This window comes from Suncus etruscus, chromosome 18 (assembly GCF_024139225.1).
Source record: "Suncus etruscus isolate mSunEtr1 chromosome 18, mSunEtr1.pri.cur, whole genome shotgun sequence".
NCBI lineage: Eukaryota > Metazoa > Chordata > Mammalia > Eulipotyphla > Soricidae > Suncus > Suncus etruscus.
In genome coordinates this window covers 7411931-7435871 of record NC_064865.1, presented here as the reverse complement: position 1 = coordinate 7435871, position 23941 = coordinate 7411931, and the positions used below count along the sequence as shown (strand labels likewise).

At 39.5% G+C, this 23941-nt stretch overlaps 1 protein-coding gene across 1 annotated transcript in view; it reads left to right on the top strand.

The window, feature by feature from the left end:
* The window catches only part of PRKN (parkin RBR E3 ubiquitin protein ligase), a 1108857-nt gene that overhangs the window by 362258 nt on the left and 722658 nt on the right, over positions 1 to 23941 (top strand). The window contains exon 3 of the mRNA XM_049765509.1: positions 2088 to 2328. Coding sequence (XP_049621466.1) covers positions 2088 to 2328 — 241 coding nt within the window. The remainder of the gene's footprint in view (positions 1 to 2087; positions 2329 to 23941) is intronic.

Sequence of the window (23941 nt, the reverse complement as noted above, 5' to 3'; positions counted from 1 at the left end):
AGCTTCAAATCGTGAACATTCTGCCTACTGACATACATGGAAATTCAAGCATAGGGAGGAAAAACAATTTGCCAAAATAATTCATGCAACTAATAAATAACTTTGAGCTTGAGTCTGTCTGATCTTAGGGCTGGGGATATTGCTCAGGTAATACCGCATCTGCCAAGCAAGTGAGAGGTCCTGGGCTCAATTCCAGTGCTCTAAGGCCCCTGAGCACTGCTAGGTATGGGCCTAATACAATAAATTTTGTAAAATTCATGTGTTTAGGTCCTGGAGTAGTAGAACATATACCTTGCATGTGTGGAGCCTTGGGTTTAATCTCTGACATCATTATTATTATTATAAATATGAGCTCCTAATCAGTTTCACTTTCTTCTGCTTCCTGTGGAGCACTGTAGACATTGAGCTCATGACTATGTACATGAGTTCATTTATTCATTGTTCTCTCTCTTCCTTCCCCTTTCTTCATCATAGACATGTTTACACAACTACTGATTATAACTCTGTCAGAGGTGCTGATAAATAAAAGGAAGGAAAAGCCAGTTGCTGTGCTTGAATATTTTAATTTAATTGAAAGACCAGATTTCCCCCTCATGTGCTCTCCTCACTCTGAGCACTGCAATAACAACTTCACAGCAGGTTCAGATGACAAAGATCCTTTCTGGAGCCAGAGAGACCATATAGTTGGTAGGTCCTTTGCATTGCACATGGCTGACCTGGCTTTAATCCTAATCACATGTGGTCCTCTTAGTACCACAGGAGTGATCCCTGAACTCAGAATGAGGACTAAGCCCTGAACAGTGTCAGGTGTGGCTTAAAAGATTAGTAGTGGTGGTAATAGTAGTAGTAGTAGTAGGAGTAGTTAGTAGTAGTAACAATAATAAAATAAAAAGACTTCTCTGGAAAATAAGAAAATAATACGTCTCAATTGTAGAGAGAGGATTTTAATTTTTTTCTTTTCTTTGTTTTGGGGCACACCCATTGGTACTCATGGCTTTCTTTGGACTCTGTGACAATGCTCCAGGAACGATTAGTGCCAGGGATTGAACCAGGATCAACCTCATGTATGGCAAGTGCCTTAACCTTTGTATTCTCTCTCCAGCCCCTGAACAGTGGAATTTTATCAGATCCAGTTCTGGACCTTTCTTGCAAAGGACACAGGACAAGTTAAGAACTAATCTTCAATACTCTGTTTTGGATAACTGGGTTTTTTGTTTGTTTGTTTGTTTGTCAAGCTTGTACCTGAATGCCATTGAGTCTGGTATCATGGGGTGGAGGAAATGACTTTGACTCAAGACCCTCTAGAACAATGACTGGACATCAACACCAGGACCAATCATAATAGAGGGCCTGTTAGTTCAATTAAAAGGGAGGACAGGACTGGCAGCCTTTTCTTCCCAGGCTATGCATGATTGGCCTCTCTTCTGGTTGTTCTTAGGGCTCAGGGGCAGTGAACCCAGTGGTTCAGCAGGAAGGCTCTGCTTAAATCTGAGTTTAGTGGGTATAGACACCAAAATATCTTGCCACCTTGAAAAACTCTAGGGCCAAATTCAATTTTCTGTGGGTTATTATTATTATTATTGTCATTATTATTATCATCATCATCATCATCATCATCATTATTCCTCATTGGTTCTAGGAATTGGCTGCACACCTTTGTATGTATAGCAGCCTCAGTTTCTCTCCTCCCTTTGTTCTCACACTTTTCTGGCATCAGATGGAGCTCTCCCTTCATGGATCCCCCTTTCTCTATTGTAACTCTGCTCTCCTATTTTCCAGAATCTAGGAGCTCATTTTGTTGGAATTTATTTTTTTGTTGCCTTGGGTTCACCATAGACCACATAGATCCACCTAGTGATTTTCTTTCACTTTTAGCCTTGTTTCACTCATGTGATTCTTTCAGATCCACCCATATGGTCACCAGAGGCAGCATCCACCTGTCTCCACAGCTGAGCTGTGCTCCATTGACCATTGAGTGTCTGTCCCACACTGCTCCTTATGGATGGGCACTGGACACTCAGCTGCCATGTGTGACTTACTCTGAGCTTCATCTCTGACACTGTCCTCTCTGTTCTCCTTCCACACAGAGCTGTGACCTGGAGCAGCAGAGTATCGTCCACATTGTGCTGAGACCCCACAAAACAGGGGATGGAAGGGACCCCCCAGCCGGGCTTGGCTCACGAAAGGCTAGGGGCCGCTTGGCAAGTGAGCCGGAGAGCTTGACCCGTGTGGATCTCAGTGATTCCATCCTCCCTGCGGATTCAGTAGGACTGGCTATCATCCTGAAGGACGAAAGAGAACCAGACACCCTGTGCCCAGGAAAGCCAGGTAAGCATCCTGCTCTACCACTGAGCCTGGTCAGTGCAGTGCTTGGTGGAGGCTTCTAAGAAGGGTCTCTCTAACCATTGAGTTAGCTAGAATCACTAGGAAAGGACTTAGCTGTGGTCCTTGGGGTTGATACTCTTCATAAGTCAAACAAACAAATAGGGTTTTTATGTTAGAAACAGGAATACAGGACCAAGAAGGTGCTAGAGCTCTGTTCATAGAGCTTGGTTTGGGGAGACACATGATATCTGGCTTCATGGACCCCAATCTCATTTCACCATGGTCAAAACAGTCTTTGTATTCAAGGATTTGTCTTCCAAGCAGTAAATGCCCTCACCACCCATCATGGATGGTTATTCTTACAATTCCCTGTGGTTTTCCTTGTGTTTTGTTGTGTGTCCTAAAACGTGGAAGGTCTATAGATTGTTGCTAGCTGTATTTGTGAGAACCATAGCAATAGATGGTAGATGGTATTTCTCTCCCAACATAGAAGTGAAGGCCTGGGCAAGTATAGTATAGTTGGAGAGGGTTGACCAGGAAGATGGAAGCCCTCCCTTCAAAATCACTGGATAACAGTGAGCAAACTTTCAAGTAACTCTAGTTGAGATTGCCAATTCAGAAGGAGGTATTTCAAGAGATAGTGAAAACTAGAAATAGTGTTGTCTGTTAAAATAGTGAGAAGAGCATGGACTGTTGTACTAGGATCCCCAAGTGGTATTAGGGAGAGGGAATTCATAACAGGTACTGGCACCTGGGATGTGAGCAGAGCAGGAAAGAAATGGAGAAATGTATGAAATGAGAGAAAAATGGAACCTCTATGAAACCAGTGTGGGCCAGAAGTAAATGCTGGATCCAGAAAATCTAGTCTCAGATTTCAAGCAAAACATACACAAAATCATCTCACAGAACCCCTCAGGTGGTGACATTGTTGGCCTCCAGATAAAAAGCTATTATTTCAGATCTCAAGTCAAACTTAACAGAACAAATGCAACAGTATCTACTCCAAGCAGCAGCCCCAGGATTAGCCTACACAAAGGTTTGATAAGGAAAAATGACAATGCAAAATAATATAAAGCAAATATTATGTTAATGAATACAAATTTAAAAGTCGATATGTAAAAACAGGAAACAAACACAGAAAAAAAGTCACTGAATTTAAATTGGTTTTACTCATTGGAATTTAAAAGACTCCAATTGAATGGCTGAGACTGGTGCCAAAGAGAGAATTAATGGATAGGAGGAGAGTGCCTGTATTGTAAAATACTATTTTTCAGAGACTAGGTGTTGTAATGATATGGAGCAAAATAGGCTGATAGATATTCTCTAAGAGTAAGAAACAATAAAAGATCCCTTTTGTTTGTTGTTTGGTTGGTTTTGGATACCCAGTGATACTCAGGGCTTAGTCTTGCCTCTGCACTTAGGAATTACTCCTGGCAGTGCATAAGAGACCATATGTGTTGATGGGGATCTAACCAGGGTGAACCACATGTAAGGCATTAAATGCCTTCCCTGTTGTACTATCACTCTAGCCTTGAAATATAACTTAATAGTTGAGACCTGTACAATATGGAGACAGTCTCCAAATTTTAGGACATGGTCCCAATCATATTTTATAATAAAGAATATAACTGGCCTAATGAACATTATTTTTTAAAAAAGATTGAAAAAAACCCTCACCCATAAAGGGAGAAACAAGGACAAACTAACACATCTTAAAATCAAATGAAGAAATTAAATGACCTAGAGTAGAAAAATAATTTGATCGTCTCCAACAGGAATAATAGGAGGAAATGGTAATGGAGTAATATCAAATGGCTGAGGAAAATACTATTTTTTAAAAAAGTTAGACGTCTTCCAAAAATTATTTTGAGTCAGAAAGATATTACAGGAGTTGAGGTACTGCCATGCATGCAGCCAACCCTGGTTCAATCTCCAACACTGTACCTGGTTCCCCTGGTACCATCAGGAGTCACTTCTGAGCACAGACCCAGGAATAAGGTTCCTCAAGTAAATTTTATAAAGATATTTTAAAATCTGGGCCTCCCCGTGGTGCTCAGGGGCTTCAAGAGTCTCAAGATGTTACGGGTCAAGCTCAAAGCTTTACATATGAGAAGTTTATTTCTAAAACTACGGGCCATAACCCTAGTTTTCATTAACTTATTTTTTTAAGTTAAGTAAATTGTATTTTTTCTTAAAGGATAAGAGTAAAAAAATATAGTAAAGGTGTGATAGTACAATCGCCGTTTTTGCATAGGTCCAGAAAAATGGGGAAAATAGAAATAAATCCTTGACCTGATTACAAAAAGGCCTCACCCCAGAAGTTTATTGGCATAAGACCAACTCTGGGTTCCAGGCATACCAGTCTGTCCAAGCCGAGTCATTCTCCATGGTCCCGGTGAAACTTTTTCACACTTTAGCTATTGTTGATATCAAATTCTTATATTTAAAGATTCTGGATTCTGTGCATTTCTTTCATTGATGTCACGCTGATGGCATTAACTTATTTTTTATTGAGGTAATAGCTTTGACTTCCAGGAGTGTAAATATGCCTATATTTTAGGAATGCAATGTTACCATACCCAACCCAACATCTACATGCCTCTATTTCTCTAGCACTATCCATTAATTGTACCCTTTCACTTGTCCTCTTTCAGTAACCTTCAGTGTTTTGGTCTGAGTCTATAATTTAGAATTCTCTGACCAACACAAATATTCTCATATGAAAGGAAAATAAATACATTTCTAGGCATCAATAGGGAAGAAATATTGAAATAATTATAATGGGAAAAATGAGTTAATAAAAAAACAATATCAAGAAATGGGATATAATGAATGATGCTCAGCAAAGGGTCAGTGAGGATCCTTCTAAAAAAAGACATAAAATATTATTGATTAGGTTAATAGGCACAGAAGCAGGTAGAATCAAAACAGTAGGAAAAAAATCATATTTAGGAGGCGAGGGATAAGGCTTGATGGTAAAGTACATGCCTTTCCTGAAGGAGGCTTATGTGTGATACCACAAAAAAATGCATATACACACAAATTAGAAGAAAACCATGATAAATTTAGATGAAAACATGCTCAGTTATCAGACCAAAATAAGCATTCAAATATACTCGATAATGTATCATTACATTTTTACCTAACTGATGAGCTAGAATTTAAAAATCTTGCAAATACTAATTATTAGGGTGACATATACATACATATATATATATATACAGATGTGTATATATATATACATATATATATACACATCTGTATATATATGACAGTAAGTGCTTTTATACTCAGTAGTGGAAATTTTAGTTGGTTCAGCCACTATGGAGAAAGACTCATAGCTTCTCAATAATGAGTGAAAGTCATGTTGTGCATATTTTCCAGCTAAGCAACACCAGGTGACATTGATACAGATGATAACAGAGTGCCTGGAATGTGTAAAAGCATAGAAATAACAGAGCTGTCTTTAGATCGATGGACGAATCCCAAAACAGCATTTATTGCTATAACAGGTTATAATTCTAAAGTAAAGACTAATGACCTTTATCCACCAACATTCATTTCTAAATAACAGTTTTCAGTTAGGGTAAGAATTTTCTCAAAGTGCAAAGGAACATTTGGTAGCATATATTTGATACAAAAAATGTATGCATAAATAAATAAGTCTAAGATAATTATTTTATATATATTGTTCCAAAATTGCTAAAAAGTCATGTGTTTACTAAATTACTTAGAATTATACATGGATAAATGAGTCCTCCATTTTTCTTTGAACTTACTGTTAGAAATAATGCTTTGTTAAAAATGATAGAGAAAGGGCCTGAGTGGTGGTGCAAACGGTAAGGCATCTACCTTGCCCGTGCTAGCCTAGGACAGACTGTGGTTCGATCCCCTGGCATCCCATATGGTCCCTCTAGCCAGAAGCAATTTCTGAGCGCATAGCCAGAAGTAACCCCTGAGGGTCACCAGGTGTGGCCGATAAACAAACAAAAAAAATGATAGAGAAGATGTGATTTCACCTCTTCAAATATCTTGGTAATTTCACTATTGGAATTAATGTCATATGTTGAAAGGATTCTTTGGGGTGTGGGAAAATATATAATTAATGACTCATTAATATTCATATGATAATTTTTTGACATATACGACAGTTTGTAATTCCTTAAGCACTGAGTCAAACACAAAAGTTCAGAAAAAATACCTGGGAAAGTTTATTTTATGTTTATCTCAAAAAACAAAATCATGGATCAGGTTTGGGGAGACCAGAAATCCTAGAACCACGCATACTGAGAAACCATCAGACGTTTTCTTATTATGCCTATAGGTCCAGCCTGGAGCTCCAGCCAGATAGGGGAAGGGACTTCACACAATATTGAACGCACATGGGAACTAGAGCAGTAGAACAGTTCCATGTTTACCAGAGTTGCGGATTAAGCACTTATAGTACGTATCATGGTAGAAAAGTAGAGGGGACAGGACGCTATCGACAAACTATCATGAAACAAGTTAGAATAGATCCAACCATTGGAGTGTTTCTGGAGTGTTTGGATTACAGAGTAAAGAGTACCATGTGGTGCTGAAAACAGTTGGAAATTCTGAAATTTGGGGATGTGTCTCCCAGTAATTTATAGAGTAAAAGGTATTACCCCACCATTTGAGAGGTAGCATCATGTTTTAGGCTCATGAGAGGAGCATTGCCCTTTGCCATACCAATCATCAGGCATCCTGTTTGTACAGTGATGCTCAGGTATGAGATGTCATGCTTTTTATGATTTGGGTTTTAGTTTAGAGTCACACTTGGCTCTGCTCAGGGCTTTGGCTCAGGGATCATTCCTGGTAGTGCTCAGGGGCCTATCTGGGGTGCTGGGAATCAAACTCGGGTCAGCTCTGCCCAAGACAAACACTTGTCTGTTGTACTATGTCTCCAAGCCCAGTATGGTCTGATTTTTAAGAAGTGAAAGTACTGAAGTGAGTCACTTGAATTTTATTTGTACAGTGGTTCTCAGGAGTCTGTATTTGAACCTTCATGAGTATACCCAGCTCTCTTGACTGGGTGTGCCTGTGAATCAGCATTCGGAGCCTGCTCTCAGAGACTGCTGGGAGTATTTCCTGGACCCTGGCTTTGAGCAGTAATGTCCTCAACTGTAAGACATTATATTGATTCAAAAGCCAGGAATGTATAAAGCATGACTCCTTAGACATTTGTGTAAGAGTTTTGAGTTAGCTCCTCTGGGACACCAAAGATACTCATGCACGAACCATGCAAGATGCTTGTGTTTTCATAAAGTGGTGGTTTACCTCCTACCCTGCCCCTCAAGAAAATGAAACTCTTGAATGCAAAGAAAAGGGCTGTTCTCTATGAGTTGTGCATCAAGTGTATTGGCTGCTCAAACAAGAGAAGAATCCTGACCGGTGTCAGGCACAATCCCAGGTCCTGGGCCATAGAAAGAAGAATTGAACTTGAACTCATATTGGATTTTCTTCAAAAAGGGAGGAAGGTGATCAAGTCCATCTCCCAGGGAATTTTTAGTCATGAAGAGCAGAGAGAACATTGTGAAAATTGTGCTTTTGCAAAATTTGACCCAGGGCCTCATGCTCCAGGGAAGTTCAGGAGAGGACACTGCAACTATGTGTCCATCTCTCTCCTTGTTTTCATAGGTTTTTTTGTTTGTTTGTTTGTTTGTTTTTACTTTTCCAGAATGTCCCAGAGAAGGATGCACACAGAGCAAAGCTTCTCAGATGAGATCCCTGCACATAACAAGACAGATCTAAGTCTCTCTTGTTTCTTCTCTAAGCTTGATGGTTCATTTCTTAACAGTGACTTATAGGCTTGCATGAGCCACAATTCATCTAAGTTTTCCCCGTCATAACTGCTTCCTAGGGAAGACAGTTATGAATATGTCTGTTACAGATACCTGTGCACAGGTCATTCTTGGACATATGTTCCCAACTCATCTGAGGGCATGTAAAGGAGAGTAGAGTACTGGGCACAGCTTCATTTTGTACGAAACCGCTTGACTGTCTTCCAAGGGGATGCCCCACCTTTGGTTCCTACCAGCAGTAAGTTATATATTCTATGATTTCACCTTCTCACTAGCATCTGCCAGTGTCTTAGACCACAATCATTCTAATGAGCAGTGATGGCATCTATCAGTTCATTTTAGTGCATTTCCCTGATAACTTAGGCCAGTGACCTTCATCTACTTATTTGCTCTCTGTGAATAGTCTTCAGTGACATATTTATTCCAATCTTTGATCCATTTTTTATCAGGTTGTTTATTTAGTATTATTGAATTTTTAAAATTTTATTTTATTTATTTATTTTTTGTTTTGGGCTATCCCCGATGGCACTCAAGTCTACTGACTCTGAGCTCAAAAATCACTGATGGCAGGCTCAGGGGATCATATAGGATGCTGGAGATAGAACCTAGATTGGCTATATACAAGACAAATGCCCTAATCACTGTGCTATTGCTCTGACCCCATATTATTGAATTTTTAAATACTTAAGATATTTTTTAGTCCTTTGTCAGATTTTTTTTACAACTGTTTTCTCCATGTCTGGATTTTAACATGTTTTCTCAATCGCTAGTACTCTCTTCCGCAGAAGAGTTTAATGAAGTTCTTCTTATCAGTTATCTCTCTCTTGGATCAGAACTGGGTTGGTTTTTTTTCCTGTTAAATAAAAAGTCATTCTAGTATGGTAGTAAATGAGATAACAGAGATGAGGGCTGAAAAGACCAGCCCATGATATGAAGCTTACCACAAAGATTTGTCAGTGCAGTTAGAGAAATATCTACACCAACAACTATCGTGACAATCGTAGTGAGTGAGAAAAATAGAGTTCCTGTCTTGAAGACAGGCAGGGGTGAGGGAGGAAGGAGATGGGGGGCATTGGTGGTGGGGTAAAGTAGTAAAGGGGGGTGTACTTTTTATGACTGAAACCCTGAAATTAAAAAAATAAGTCACTCAATGATAGTTTGAAATAAGCACTCTAGAGAAGAACTTGGTGCTTAAAGGAGGTAAAATGAAATGCATTATACTCCTTCAGTAACAATATTGCAAGAGAGAGAGAGAGAGAGAGAGAGAGAAAATATCTATCATAGAGGAAGGCAGAGGATAGAAAGAGAGTAGCGGACTGCAGGAGGAAACGAGAGACGTTGGTGGTGGGAAATGTGCCCTGGTGAACAATATTTGACATTGTAGGACTGAAACTCAACCATGAACAACTTTTTAAAATAATATCTTTATTTAAGCATCATGATTACAAACATATTTGTAGTTGGACATCCCCTTCACCGTTCAACAGTTCTACCACCAGTGCCACCTATCTCTGCCTCCTCCTCCACCCCCTGCCTGTATTCAAGACAGGCATTCTATTTCACTCACTCACTATCATTGTCAGAATAGTTGGTATAGTTATTTCTCTAATTGCACTCACCACTCACTTTGGTAAGTTTCATTTTGTGGTCTGGTCTCATCTCTATTGACTTTGGGTATTATTACCATACTGCTTTTATTTTTCATGAATCCCACGGAATAGTGAGACTATTCTATGTCTATCTCTCTCCCTCTGACTTATTCCACTCAGCATAAGTTTCCTTCTCCATCAATGTATAGGAAAATTTTATGACTTCATTTTTCTTGGACAGCTGCATAGTATTCCATTGTGTATATGGGCTGTGTTCCTCTCCCCTGGGATAAGAAGTTCTTTATTACTTTTGTGGCTGCTTTTTTCCTGCTGGCTCAGGGGCTTTGTAGCAAAACAGCACGTAGACAGTTTGCAGGTGCAAAACTGGAAAATGGCAGAGAGGCTATTGTAAAATGGCCACTGTCAGGTCATGGTAACCAACATATATGGACCATAGTTTCTTTGGCTACTCATCTCTTGTGGGCATCTGGGTTGTTTCCAGATTCTGGTTATTGTAAATAGCACTGCAATTAATATAGTCATGCAGAGGGCATTTTTGTATTGTGTTTTTGTGTTCCTAAGGTATATACCTAGGAGTGGTATAGTTGGATCATATGAGAGCTCAATTTCCAATGTTTTGAGGAATATCCATATTGTTTTCCATAAAGGCAAGATTAGATGGCATTCTCACCAGCAGTGAATAAGGTTTCTTTTTTCCCCACATCCTCACCAGCACTGATTGTTTTTTTTTTTTCTTTGTGATGTGTGGCAGTCTCTGTAGCATGAGATGGTACCTCATAGTTGTTTTGATTTTCACCTTCCTAATAAGTGATATGGAACATATTTTCATGTGCATTTTGGCCAGTTGTATTTCTTCTTTGAGGAATTGTCTGTTCATTTCTCCCCATTTTTTTGGATTAGATGTTTTTTTTTCTTAAGTTCTGTCAGTACCTTGTATATCTTATTAGCCCCTTATCTGATGGGCATTGGATGAATAGTTTCTCCCATTCTGTGGGTGGCCTTTGTATCCTAATCTCTAGGATGCTGAACTTTATAACTGTATCTCATGTAGATTCAGTTACAATCATTTTAAAGGCCATTGACATATGCAGTCAGCTAGATTTTGTCCTATATTATCTTCTAGATGTTAAATTATTTTGTTTCATATTTATATATATGAGCAACTTTAGTTAAATCTGTTGAGAAATTCCTAATTTTTTTCTCTAGTTTGGCATGAATGTCCTGTTCTTTTGTTATCATTGGTTCAAGATAGCCAGGGCCAGAGAACTGGTAGAGGAACATTCCCATCACCAGCATCACATGGCCCTGAGCACTGCTGGGTATGAAAGGAAGGATGAGGTATGAGAGGAGAGAGAATTTTTAAGTCCATGTAAAAATAGCATGTTCCTGTGTCCGTCTGTATGCTTTTGTGATGCTGGACAAAAAATATTCTATGGGCTTTCCATATGATATGCTTCTCCTTTGAACCCTAAAGCCAACTGTGGTATTTGAGTAGTGATGATGGCTGGCTGGGTGACCCAGTTCTAACCAACATTCTGTGCGGTACTTTATGGCTAGCCAGGCAGTATGTGTGCTGGGGAATTGACATCTGTATATTCAATTTTCTTTTTCTTGGTTTTGCTGAGAACCTAAAACTGTTCAAAGTAGTAAAGTCTATTAAATAAATGAAATTGCTTTTATGAGTTGAGCTCTGGATACACGCTATAAATGTATTCTTATTATTAGAGATTGTGTTCTTATCAGCATTTTTTTGTTTTGTTTTGTAAAGTGGTTGAATGTAGTGCAAGAGAGAGATTATAAACAAGGTAACACCTACCTGATACAAATGAGCCAGGCCAACCCACTCACAAAACAAAGGGACCAACTTTAGTCTTTCTTCTCATTTCATCTGAAATCAGATCTCAAGTACCTAAAGGGGGGAGCATTTTACTTATGAATGACTAATCCAGCATGTGTGACTTTCTCATTGTAGTGAACAAACTTCATGCATTCTTCTTGTAGAAACCATTCCTGAAATGACAATGTTTTGTGTTAGTTAGATGAAAGAAACAGACTGGCTTTATAAAAGATGCTTATGGGTTATACTTAGACATTCTTTTTTTTTTCTTCCCACAAAGACACGTCTACTGTACTATGCTCTGCAAATAAAAACACATAAAAAGCAAAGTTTACACAGCTGGAATTTTTTTTCCAACCTGACCACATTTGGGATGCACTTTCTTCTTCTTGTTTTTAAATATAAATTACTTTATTTAAAAACCATGTGTCACATAGATGATCATAATACATTTGTTTCCAGGTAGGAGAAAAATTATTAAAAAAGACAAAAAGAAGAGAAAGTAAAAACAGAAGAAAAATACAGCAACAAGAAAATTTGTAAAAGTTGTTGAATCTCATAATAATATTTAGGTAATTGTCAGGTTTAGTAAACTCTTGTTGATAGTTGATTATTCTGTTTTCTCCACATTGACCCCTAAATCATAGACACTGCAGCTGCAGTTTTTGTGGGGTATGGTTTCAGTTGCCAGGGATTCCAGAAGTACGAGAAGGCAGGGGTGGGAGAGAGGGTGCCCACAATCACTCAAAAAAATTCCTGGTTATGTCAGCCCAAACGCGAGCATATCTGGAATTTTGGTCAGATTGGTGTTTCTGCAATGAGCTGTAGATGCATAGTGAAGCTGGGCCACTGACAAATTGGCGGTTGTGGGTGATGGTTGCAGCAGGCATGCTTCAGCAGGATGAGGACTTGGTCCACCCTCTCCCCACCTGAGATTGCCAACTTTCAGCTACATAGTTAGTGTATCCATTTTTCACTGCACGGTTTACATGGTATAGGTCAAGTGGCTGCCTTTCCTTTCCAGGTAGTCTGCCATATTCCAGGGTTGAATCATCAACTTCTTTCTCTGGCGCTCTCCTATTTTTGAAAGGGGTGTTCATCATAGAAGAGACATCTGTTACATCTTATCTTCTAGCCTGCAAGCATGATGGTGCTGAAATCATTGTCAGGCTGCTATAAGGTTCTATTCAAAACATTAAGTGCTGGGTTTGGTGATAGTTCATAGGGTTCAAGCACTTGCCTTGCATTTGGCTGACCCCAGGTGTATCCCTAGCACCATGTACCTTTGGCACCCGAGTCACGTTAGGAGCACAACCAGGAGTAAACCCAGAATACCACCAGTTGTGGTCCCAAAACCAAGAAAAAAGTTTTTAATCAAAATTTCAAAATAAATTAAAACTGTCAAGCATAACTTACCATCTTCCTGCTCTGGTTTCACTCCAAAGGCTGAGTGAATGTTTGTAAAGCGTGGCTGGCTTACCTGGGTCCAGGCTGCTCCAGAGGCTATATTTTGAGTTCCAGGAGATCCAATGTATTTGTGGGTGTTTTAATCAAGTGCTTCCTGTGACAGTGTTCTTGGCATCAGAGTTAGGAAATGAGAAGTGAGGGTGTGTTGAGTCTTGGTGAGGCAGGAAGTAGAGCTGGTGTGGGCATTGGGAAGAGGAGCAGCAGGAGGGAGAAGTTCATGCCAGAGGGTGCTCTGCAGGCATGGCCAGTTCCACTGAACTCTCACAGGTTTGTTGGCTCTAACCAGTACCTCTCCCTGTGCATATTTGACTCCTCATGGCTCTGTTAGCAGATTTTTTTGGGGGGATTTCATAGTGGTGTCTAAGTGTGGGTTTTAATTTTTTTATACTTTATGTAGCTGCCTTAGTCTATGATTCCTAGTATAAAATTACTACACCTTTCTGTCACTACTCATGACTCTCCACACTGTTCCCTATGTCTCCTTTAGGCTCTCTTCCCATGCCTCCACAATTTGTTAATTGATTTTATGTTCCACAAGCAAGGGTTTGTCATCACTCAGTATTCATTTAACTCTATAGAGCAGGGGTCTCAAACTCAATTTACCTGGGGACCACAGGAGGCAAAGTTGGGGTGATCCTTCAGTGCAAAGTCAGTAGTAAGCCTTGAACATTGGGGGGTGTGACCCAAACAACTAAAACAAAACAAAATAAAAAAGATTCCTGTAGGGCAGGGCCACAAAATATTGTAAGGAAGGCCATTTGTGACCCATGGGCTGCGAGTTTGAGACCCCTGCTATAGAGTCTCTATTTTGTTTCTACTCTATAGATGGAATAGAGAGAAAGATCTTCCCATTGTTAGTATTTCTCCCTCTGACTTAATTCATTTAACATGACCCCATCCAATTCCGTCCACTTGGCAGCAGATTGCATGATTTCTTCTCTTACCATTGCATAGTATTAGTATACTAATGTCTCAACCTTTTGAACATTTGGGTTCTTTTTCTCATCTGTTTTGATGCTATATACTATTTTTCTGTACCCCACTTATGATACTGAATGTTGTGCTACTAAGCATCCATGTAACTTTTCAAATTAATGTTTCCATATTTGTTGAGTAGCCAAGAAGCAGAATTGCTGAGTGAATAGGATTTCTCCTCTTGCCTTTTTGAGAACTCTCCATACTGCTTTTCATTGAGCAGGACCAGATGACCTTTCTACCAACAGAGAACAAGGTCTCACTCTGTCACTTTCTCTCCACATCCCCTCCTGCGCTAGCTGTTTCCAATTTTTGTTTTTGAATCACACCAGTATTATTGGTGTTTGTTGGTATCTCATGGCTGACTTATTTCCCTAATAAGAAGAAATGATGAACACTTTTTTATGCCACTGGCCATCTTTAGGCAAGTATCCCTTTCCCTGTTTTTGATGAATGAGCAGGTTGTTTTGTTATTGAGATTTTTTGAATGCTTTAAAGCATAAACAGTTTCACATGAGCTAGAGGGCAAGTGGGAAAATGGTGATGTTGAGTGTGGTGCCACTAAGGAGCTGGTGGTGTTGAGTTTTCTGGTGCCCTTTGCAGGGTGACATGGTCAAGCATTCCAGATTCAAGTATTTCAGACTAAATGAGGTCTCACTGGATCCTGTGCTCTTTTAGAGACAGAACTCCTGACCACTCTTCTAGCTGGCCTGTTCCACAAAAGAAATGCTTTATTTTTCCACTTTGGGGGCTCTTGGGTCGTTCTGGTACACCGGGCACGTGTCAATGTGGGCTCTTGAGCTGTCATAGCCAGTGAGGTGAGGTGCATCTGGGAACCATAGAAGCATTTAGATGAGGCAAAGTTGTCAGAACTCAGACAAGTTTCTGGAGTCCCACCTTCCTGAAAGAAGAAAGAGGTGACAAGTTTACTCAATGAGAAATGGACTTGCATTTGAAATGCTTTTGAAACTTTGCAAATGTGTTGTGAATAAATCAAAACTCTGGAAGTTTGTGAAGCTTTGCCTCCTGGAGTTATTTGGTATGAGCTAGAGCCACTTAAAACTTTACATGTCAGGCCTGAACGATAGCACAGTGTAGGGTAGGGTGTTTGCCTTGCACGCGGCCAACCCAGGATGAACCACAGTTCAATTCCTAGTATCCCATATGGTCCCCCAAGCCTGCCAGAAGCGATTTCTGAGCACATAACCAGGAGTAACCCGAATGCCACTGGCTGTGACGCAAAAACCAAGTAAATATAAAATAAAAGATTACATGTCACTCAGGAATCTCCCAATATCTATATAATGAAAACAGGAGATAGCAGAAATAGGCAATTTAATGGAAGAATTTAAATTCCAGGACATATCTGCCAACTACCAGGACTTTCTTCTTTGCTTTTTGTTTTCTGAATCTTTCTCGAGGCAATGGCGAGCCTATGGCACACATGCCAGTGGTGGCACGTGAAGGCCTTGCAGCTGGCATGAGGGAAGGTTCGCAATTAAGATATCTAGAATCAGGCCCCAACTTCTATGTCTTCTCAATTGGTTGTACTGTAATTATCCCAATGACATCCTAAAGTGCTATAAGATCTTTAAATTTTCCTCAGTCCTCCAGGGTTTAACTAAATAGATCACTGTTGGGTCTAGCTAGCGGTGATTGTACTCTGATTTTTTAAATGGAATGATCTGCCTTTTTTGAGTATGATAACCTATCTAGAATACTCAGTCAGTGGAATTATAATTTCTTTCCTGTAAGAATAAGATTAAATGTCTGTTTGTGTGCCCAGTGATTTAATGGACAATACCTTGAGTTCAGCCCCTTCTTCCTATCTCACTTGTTGTCCACATCATGTTAAAGTAGTAGATGCCTGACAGATGCCTGGGCCATCTTAATGCAGGGCTTGGACTGATGCTCAGTATCACAGAGTATAGTGTGTCTGTGACACTGATTCTTAGCATGTGGCTTTGAGTGTGGATGCTGGAGTCAAGCCCACTAAGCCCAGTTCTGACCTTTCTTCCCACTGGCTCTGTGACCTCAGACAGGGGCTTCTTGCTGATCATAATGGGGGTGGTCTGTACATCATTGGTCCCAATGCCCCCTTGGGAATTAGTCAGAAATCAAGTGCCACCCTGAGCTACCTTATCAGGAACCACATTAATACCCCATTCGTGAGTGAATCTTTTTTTTTAACTTGATGTTGATGATTTATTGGTTTCTGGGCCACACCTGGTAGTGCTCAGGTGTTACTCCTGGTTCTGCACTCAGAAATTGCCTCTGGCAGGCTGGGGGACCATATGAGATGCCGGGAATCGAATCAGGTTCCTCCCAGGACGGCCTCATGCAAGGCAAATGCCCTCCTGCAGTGCTATCTTTCCAGCCCCTGGATCTTAATTCTTATCTTTGGGAAACACAGATTCTCAAACAAGCCAGGCACTGGTTTTCTTGTTTATGAGATAAAAATCATACCTCACTGTCCTTTCCAATTGCTATTTCAGAACCAAAAGACTTTTTCTGGTGTACACAAAACATGCAATAACCCAGAGCCATTCTCTAAATATTATTAGGGCCTGATGGGGAGCCTGGCTTTAAAGTCCTTAAGTTTAGTCTGTACTTTAATTCAGAAAACTAACCAACAGATCTGAATCCCTATTTCATGCTCTGAAGATAGTCTGCCCTCCGAGGTTGCCTCTGCTCATTTAATATTTGGATTGTTCCTTTGCTTACTTAAAAAAAATAATGTGTCTCTCTGTGGGGCTGAACCCATAGTACAGTCATTAGGAATTTGTCTTATATGCAGCCAACCTAGATTCTATCCCTGGCATTGCATATGGTCTCTGCATTCACCTGGAGTGACCCAAGTACACAGTGAGGATTAAGCTCCAAGTACAGCCTGGTATGATCCCAAAACGAATTAACAAAATGTGTCCATCTGTCCAACCATATATCCCTTTATCCATCAGTGCTGGATAGTTCTACCACATATTAAAGCCAAGTTAGTAAAATGGGTGTTCTAGGGAAACAATGCATGTTATCAGTAACAAAACTTCATCTAGTGATTTCCCTAAAATATTGTAATTTCACAATGGCATCACCTTCACACTTTTCTCTGAAAAGTAGAATTAATGTTTGGATTTTCACGATCTGCCTTTGTGGTCACTGGGAACCATTTGAACAGGACAGAAAGCCTTTTGCTGAGACTCCCACCACTAACACAATGAAGTTGTTTTAAATCTCTTTCTACTGGGACTTGCTCAAGCAATTCCTAGCCCTGATTCCAATTTGAAGGAGCAGATGAGCTGGGGACAGCACAGATGTGGCCCTGTGAAGGCCTGATCAAGCTGGCCCTGCTGAAGAGTGATGGATGAGAGCCGCTTAGGAGCAAATGAGGGTCATGCTCAGCAGCTCAGGCAGACCAGCCCTTCCAAATGAGCAGGAAGACAGGACCTGCGGATTTAGGTTTGCTCAAGAGGCCTCCATGTCGGGTGAATCAGCATCGTAGGCATCTGAGAACTCCGTCCACTTCTCTGTGGGGCTGTTGCCCTGAATTAGGTACATGGACTGGTCGCTCCCTATGTTTGAAATCAGTGTCTCTATGTAATGGCAAGAAAAAGCTGCGTGTGCCAGATGCTCTGCCTAACAAGCCCCTTTTCACAAACCTCCTGACAAACTCAGGCAATCATTCTAATCTATAGGGACACTCCGGTGACTGTGATTTGTCCATCTTTGCAGATTGCTGCTGTTGGCCACGCAATTTCTCTATTGTCACAGAAAATGAAAAGGCGCAGTTTAGCGAGCGATCCCTTCTGCCCAAGGAGTTATTTATAAATGCTGCCTGTTGTGGGCTTCTAGTGCCTCTGCATGCGAGAATCTGGTTTTTAACTGACAGCAAGTCACCTCCTTTAAAAAAAATACAGTATTCGACAGTGCTATATTTCTCCTGTGATACCACCCCAAATTTTGGTGATGTCAATTCTGTTTAACAAATAAAAATAGCCTTTATGTCTGTATTTGACCAGCTCCATGGACTTACTACTCTGTTCTCAAAAGAGGTGTAAACTAAGCTATGAAAAATCATAGGTACACTGGCCACACAGCTGAAAGATGACAATCTCAGGGGAAGTGGTGAGCCAAATCCTCACCCTGCTGAAGCCACACTAGCTGCACCTGCCACTTGCAACTTCCACTTCACGAATGGCCCTGCTTCACCACTCTTCTGTGGTTCTTTTCAGAGACACCAATCTGACCAAACTTTAAGGATGCTAGTATTTGGGCTGATATCATCAGGATTCTTTTGGAGCGAGTGCAGACACCCTCTACCCAACTTCCCATACTTCTAGAAGGCCTGGCAGCCAAAACCACGCCCACAAAATCTACAGTATCAGCAACAGTGCTTGGAATTACTAGACAGCTTCATTTTTTTTTAATACTAACACATCATTTTAGATGCCAATGTACATCTGAAGCCACCTAATATTCAGAAACAAAGTGATCAACTAGCAGCAGGAGCTTGCTACACCTTCTGACAATGATTTAATGACCTCATTGTGAGCTATAGTCATCTTTACAAATGTACTTGTTGCTGTACTCTTCTTTTCTTCTTTTTAAATTATTTCACACAGAAAAAGTTTAAGTTGACTAGTATATAACTCACAGTACCATGGAAACGAATCAATGAATATAACATGAAAAAATATATAGTCTTAGGAAAAGGCAGGTCATGAGAACTTCTACATGTATGGAATGGACATTCTTCAACCTGACTATATACCGTTTCCCTTCCTGAAAATAAGAAAGTGTAGCTATGCTATTGCAGTTTGTTTTCATCACATTGCTGCTGGCCCAGCTACCTATTTTAGTTTTGTTTTGTTTGGGGCCACAATTTCTGTGCTCATGTGTTGCCCCTGGCTCTGGACTCAGGGATCACTCCTGCTGGGACTCCAGGGCCGTATGTGGTGCCGGGAATTGAACCTGGATCATTTGCTTGCAACACAGCATCCTTCCCATGGAACTATCTCTTTAGCCCTAAGCTGCCATATTTTGGGAACCAATGTATGGTGGTCATATAATAACTATTGCTTTCATTTGTTTAGAACAATGCATTCCATCTATTCACAAATGGTGCAATAAAATACAGCACTTCTTGAGTGAGAGGGAATACTCAGGATTTGAGGTCATTATGTATTGTACTTCGCTGCCAGTTTTCAATTCCTGTGGAGTTAGAGCCTTTAGTTCTTTAACAGAACAGAAATAATGTGCTCTTTTGTAGGCAAGTAATTTTTATAGCTTCTCTTTCAATTACTACTTCCAAAGGCATTTGTTTCCTTGTGACCTCAAAATAGAGCCTTGCTGATGTTTGTATGAAGAAAGAAGAAAGTTTACTCTTGCAGTATAACTAATAGGGGGTTGACTGTAGACGTGAGATCATGAGCCCCATGTAGGAGAAAAATATAAGCCTCCCCTGGAGGGCTAGCTTTTGCTTCCAGCTATCTCCTTTCCCCCCAAATAGTACTTGGCACAGATGCTTAATAACTATGTTCATGATTACAAACAGCAAGGATTTGGTCAACATCTGATGGGCTCTTTAATACTGACAAGTGTAATTCATTTGAGTCCACCATTTTCAAATGAGGGAGGAGTACAGATTCCTGAAGCGGAACCTGGTTTCGCTTTCAGAGGCAAAGAGACATCTTAATCATTGTTATCAGCATTCGAAAGAAAGTACCCTGACTTTAGAGTCGTCAGAGGATCTATAAATAATCAGATCTTACCCCCACGTCCTCCACTTTACAAACGAACATGAAGGTTATGGTGAGTCTCCCTCCTCTCTGGACAACAATAATCCTGTATTGCCACCTCCACAGCCTCCCACATTTTTCTTTTTTCTCTCCATATGTTCGCTTTCAACCCCTGCTAGTCCCAAACGCACAGCTAATTAGCTCCCTTCTAACATCCATCTTTGTTCCTCCAAGTCCTTATTTTTTCTGTGTTCTAGACTTTTCTAACCCTTCAAGTTAATAGAGAATTATTTCAGAAACCTAGCATTCCACTAGCCAACGTGCAATGTCTACCTTTAGACATAGAGTAATTCTGCTTCTCAGAGCTATTCATGAAACCATAGGGTCAGCTGAAATCAGTTCTGAAACCAGTTCCGAAACCAGCCCAGAGATCTGCTGCTCCTACAACATTCTGCAAAGGCATCTGTGTTGGCTCTGGGATGTCAGTAGTTGAAAGCACCTGGCAGTGTCCTTTCCCTAAACCACAGACTGTCAGAGGGTGAAGACAAAGCTCTGGGGTGTCATGTAGAGAGACATTCTGGCAGCACCATGGGAAGTGAAGAGTGGGTTTGTGGTACTTAATGGCTGGCTTGGTGGAGTTGGTGAGAGGCAGCATCATCCAGGGTCTGCATCTGGGAAGGCTTTGAGCTGTTTCCTGTGGAGAAAAGACCAGGTGATGACATCAGGAGCTGCTCTCAGTCTCCAATGCTTCCTGGCACAGGAACCAATGAATGATAGATCAACAAGAATATTCCAGCCTACGCAGATGAACATGCACAAAGCTTGGCACCTCTCCTGACTTGACAACTGACTCTGTAGCTCTCCAGGAAAGTTCATTTAGACCATTAAGTAATACCCAGTGATCTCTCTTCCAGCAAGATTCAAAGGAGGTATTTACTGTTCTCCTATTTATTTGTTAAATGGGTATAATATTGGCACCAGATTAAATGAGTTAATAGGTGCAAAGTGACTAGAGTCAATAAATTTCTCCTTGCAACAATATTAAGCCCAAATGAATATTTCTCATTCTGTTATGTTTAAAAAATATCTTTTAGTAGGAGAGATAGAGCTTAACAGACTTACCTTACATGTGGGTAACCCCAGTTTAATACCCTGCTCTCTGTATATTCCCCAAACCCAGCCAGGATTGATCTCTGTTAGCATAACCCAACATCCCCAAAGAAAGAAACTAAAAAAAATAATTTTCAATATACATATATATGGACATGGCACTCCTACAAAACAGTAAGGACAATTTAAAATTCTCAATGCAAGTATGCAAAATAGTAATTCATAGGAAAGGAAACTCAGAAATCAAATAAAATTAGGAATCAGCATCTATCTTTGATAATAATGTTGTTATTATATGATTATATAAGAATGATGATGTATTATACAATATAGTATAATAGATTTCTAATAATGATAATGTCTAAATATATAATTTAAATTATATAAGATATCAGTTTACATTGATTTACATTTATTTAAGTGTAAAATGCATCCTGAAATTATATTATTGTCAATGTTTATTGAAGTTAAATTTGGGATCTGGTGTTTGAAGACAAACTGAAGGACTTCTCAGAAACTTGATTATAAAATTCCAGGCTCCTATATTTATTGGGGTTTCATAAATAAAAGCAAGTAAAGCTGCTTTTCTTCCGACTTTACAGCTTCAACTTTTGTCTTTCACTGTATTCTTTCAAATCTGGAACACACTGACAATTCACATGAGGGAAAAAAAAATTATTTTTCCTTTATTAAGAGAAAACAGCCCCTTTCGAGGTAAACGGTGGTAATTGGCTCTTGGTTCTGCTCACATAGGTCACCCAAATCAATTCTAACTTTTAAGCAAAACAGCATTTTGTTTTCTGGAGAATAAAATGCATTTTTCCTGTAGAATAAAACTGAGAAATATCTGTCAGGCACAAGAATTTGAGCAGACTAGCAAAGATCCCAAATACATATCCTGAAAAGTTATTATTCACGGCTCTATAGAAAGAATTTCTGCAAGTAGCAATATGAAATGCTGCATTACTGTGAACCAGAGATTAACCCATAAAGCTGCAGAGATAGACTAAAGGACTAAAATTATGTGCACTTAGATTTATGCTTACTGATCAGTGTTTTTGTGAATACAAATCTCATTAAATAACTTGATCTAACATTCCCACTCAGCTTGAATTTTAAGATTTTAATGCTAGATGGGATCTAAACACTGGTGTTTTGCCTTGCATACTACAAAGCCTAATACCTATAAATATTATATTTGTATATATTCATAACATAATGTATATATTCCTATTTTCTATATTTTCTATATTCATAAACAGAATTATGAATTGGTGTGATCAAGTGTATGTTTTTTTCTCTAAATTTATATTGTATGGGCGCAAAGTTAGGGTCATCAGTAAACCAATATGAAATGCCCAAAGGCAACAGAAATTGAGAATTTGTCTTTGGTAGGAAACTTACTATGGGGGTTGGAGGGTTGCATGGAGGTTGGAGGGCTAGGTGAAGAGTGTGGTGCTGGAATAGTTCATCCATGAAATCTTACTCATAGCATTTTGTGAATTATGATGCCCCCCCAAAACTAAAATAATAAAATGTAAGACTTTCAGATGAACTACTCTCTTCATGGGTGATCAAACCCAAGAGCTTTATGAAATATAAATAATTGCCTTGCCATATATTTTACATTGAGATACCTGAGGAAATCCAAACTATTTTCTGTTCTTAAGTTAAATATTATCAAGACACCCCAAGCGTCAAAACATCCATCTAAATTAAATAAACTTGAATTATGGGGCTGGAGTGATAGCACAGTGGGTAGGGCTGTGTTGTTTGCAGCTGACGTGGGTTTGATCCCCAGCATCCCATATGGTCCCTCAAGTCTCCAGGAATGATTTCTGAGTGCAGAGTCAGGAGTACCTTTGAGTGTTGCTAGGTGTGATAAAAAATTTAAAAAAATTAAAAAGCTTGAATTGCTTCAAATATTTTCTAGTTAGCATTTTATACAACAATTTTTTTCCTTAAAAAATTTAGAATATTTAAGTATTAATTTATGTTCTGTGAATGTTGAGGATATTTAATTTATTTAAGAGCTTATTTATGTCCATAACATCAATCAGATAAAACTTTTTGAAAAGAAATGATCATTTGATGTATTTATTAGTAACCCCAGTAGTAGGAAATCATTTCACAGAGAACATGAGGCAGATACATTTTTAAAGTACAGTTACATAAACACAGAGCCACAGAGAAGATTTATAGTTCAACCTGTCAGCTTCACATACGGGTCAAAAGTTAGTGAAGAAGCAGAAAATCTTGAGTATAGGCCAGAACTACTTTTCAAAGAACCTTTTCCTTCCAAGGAAGCAAACAGGTTTTCATTAATTTGAGGTCATGAATAGACAAATTAAAAAAATGACCTCAATGATTATTTTTTTTACTCAACAAGAGAACAGAATCCAGTTCATCTTCACCATTTAGCAATAAAGAACATAAAACCAACTCCTTAACCACTAGAAGGTGAACAGACCCGAACCAGGACTTAGAATTGGGATCAGGGCAGGGTGAAAGCAGGTGGATTAACCAGAATGGTCCAGTTCTTTAAACCATAATTCATTTTGGCAGACAAAAACTGTTCTGATTCGCTGGCACTCCAGGACATGTACCTCTGAAAAGACAATTCCTTTGCCTCTGCCAAAATGGTGAAAGGCAAATTTTCAGAATGATAAAGCCTGAGCATCCTTGCAAATATATAATCAGATGTCAAAAATTATATCTAATTTAGTATTTAATAGTTAAGGGATCCTATAAATTGACTCCTAGAGCTTTAGAGAGATGATTCAATAAGTATATCAAAGATAGATTGATAGAAAGATGTATAAATACATAGATGGATGGATAGACATAGATGTTAGATGGATAGATAGATGCTAGATGATTAGTTAGACAGAAAGGCAGGCAGACAGGGTGGTTGGTAGGTAGGTAGGTAGGTAGGTAGGTAGGTAGGTAGGTAGGTAGGTAGGTAGGTAGGTAGGTAGTTAGGTAGGTAGGTGGGTGGGTGGGTGGGTAGGTAGGTAGGTAGGTAGGTAGGTAGGTAGGTAGGTAGGAGGTAAATAGATG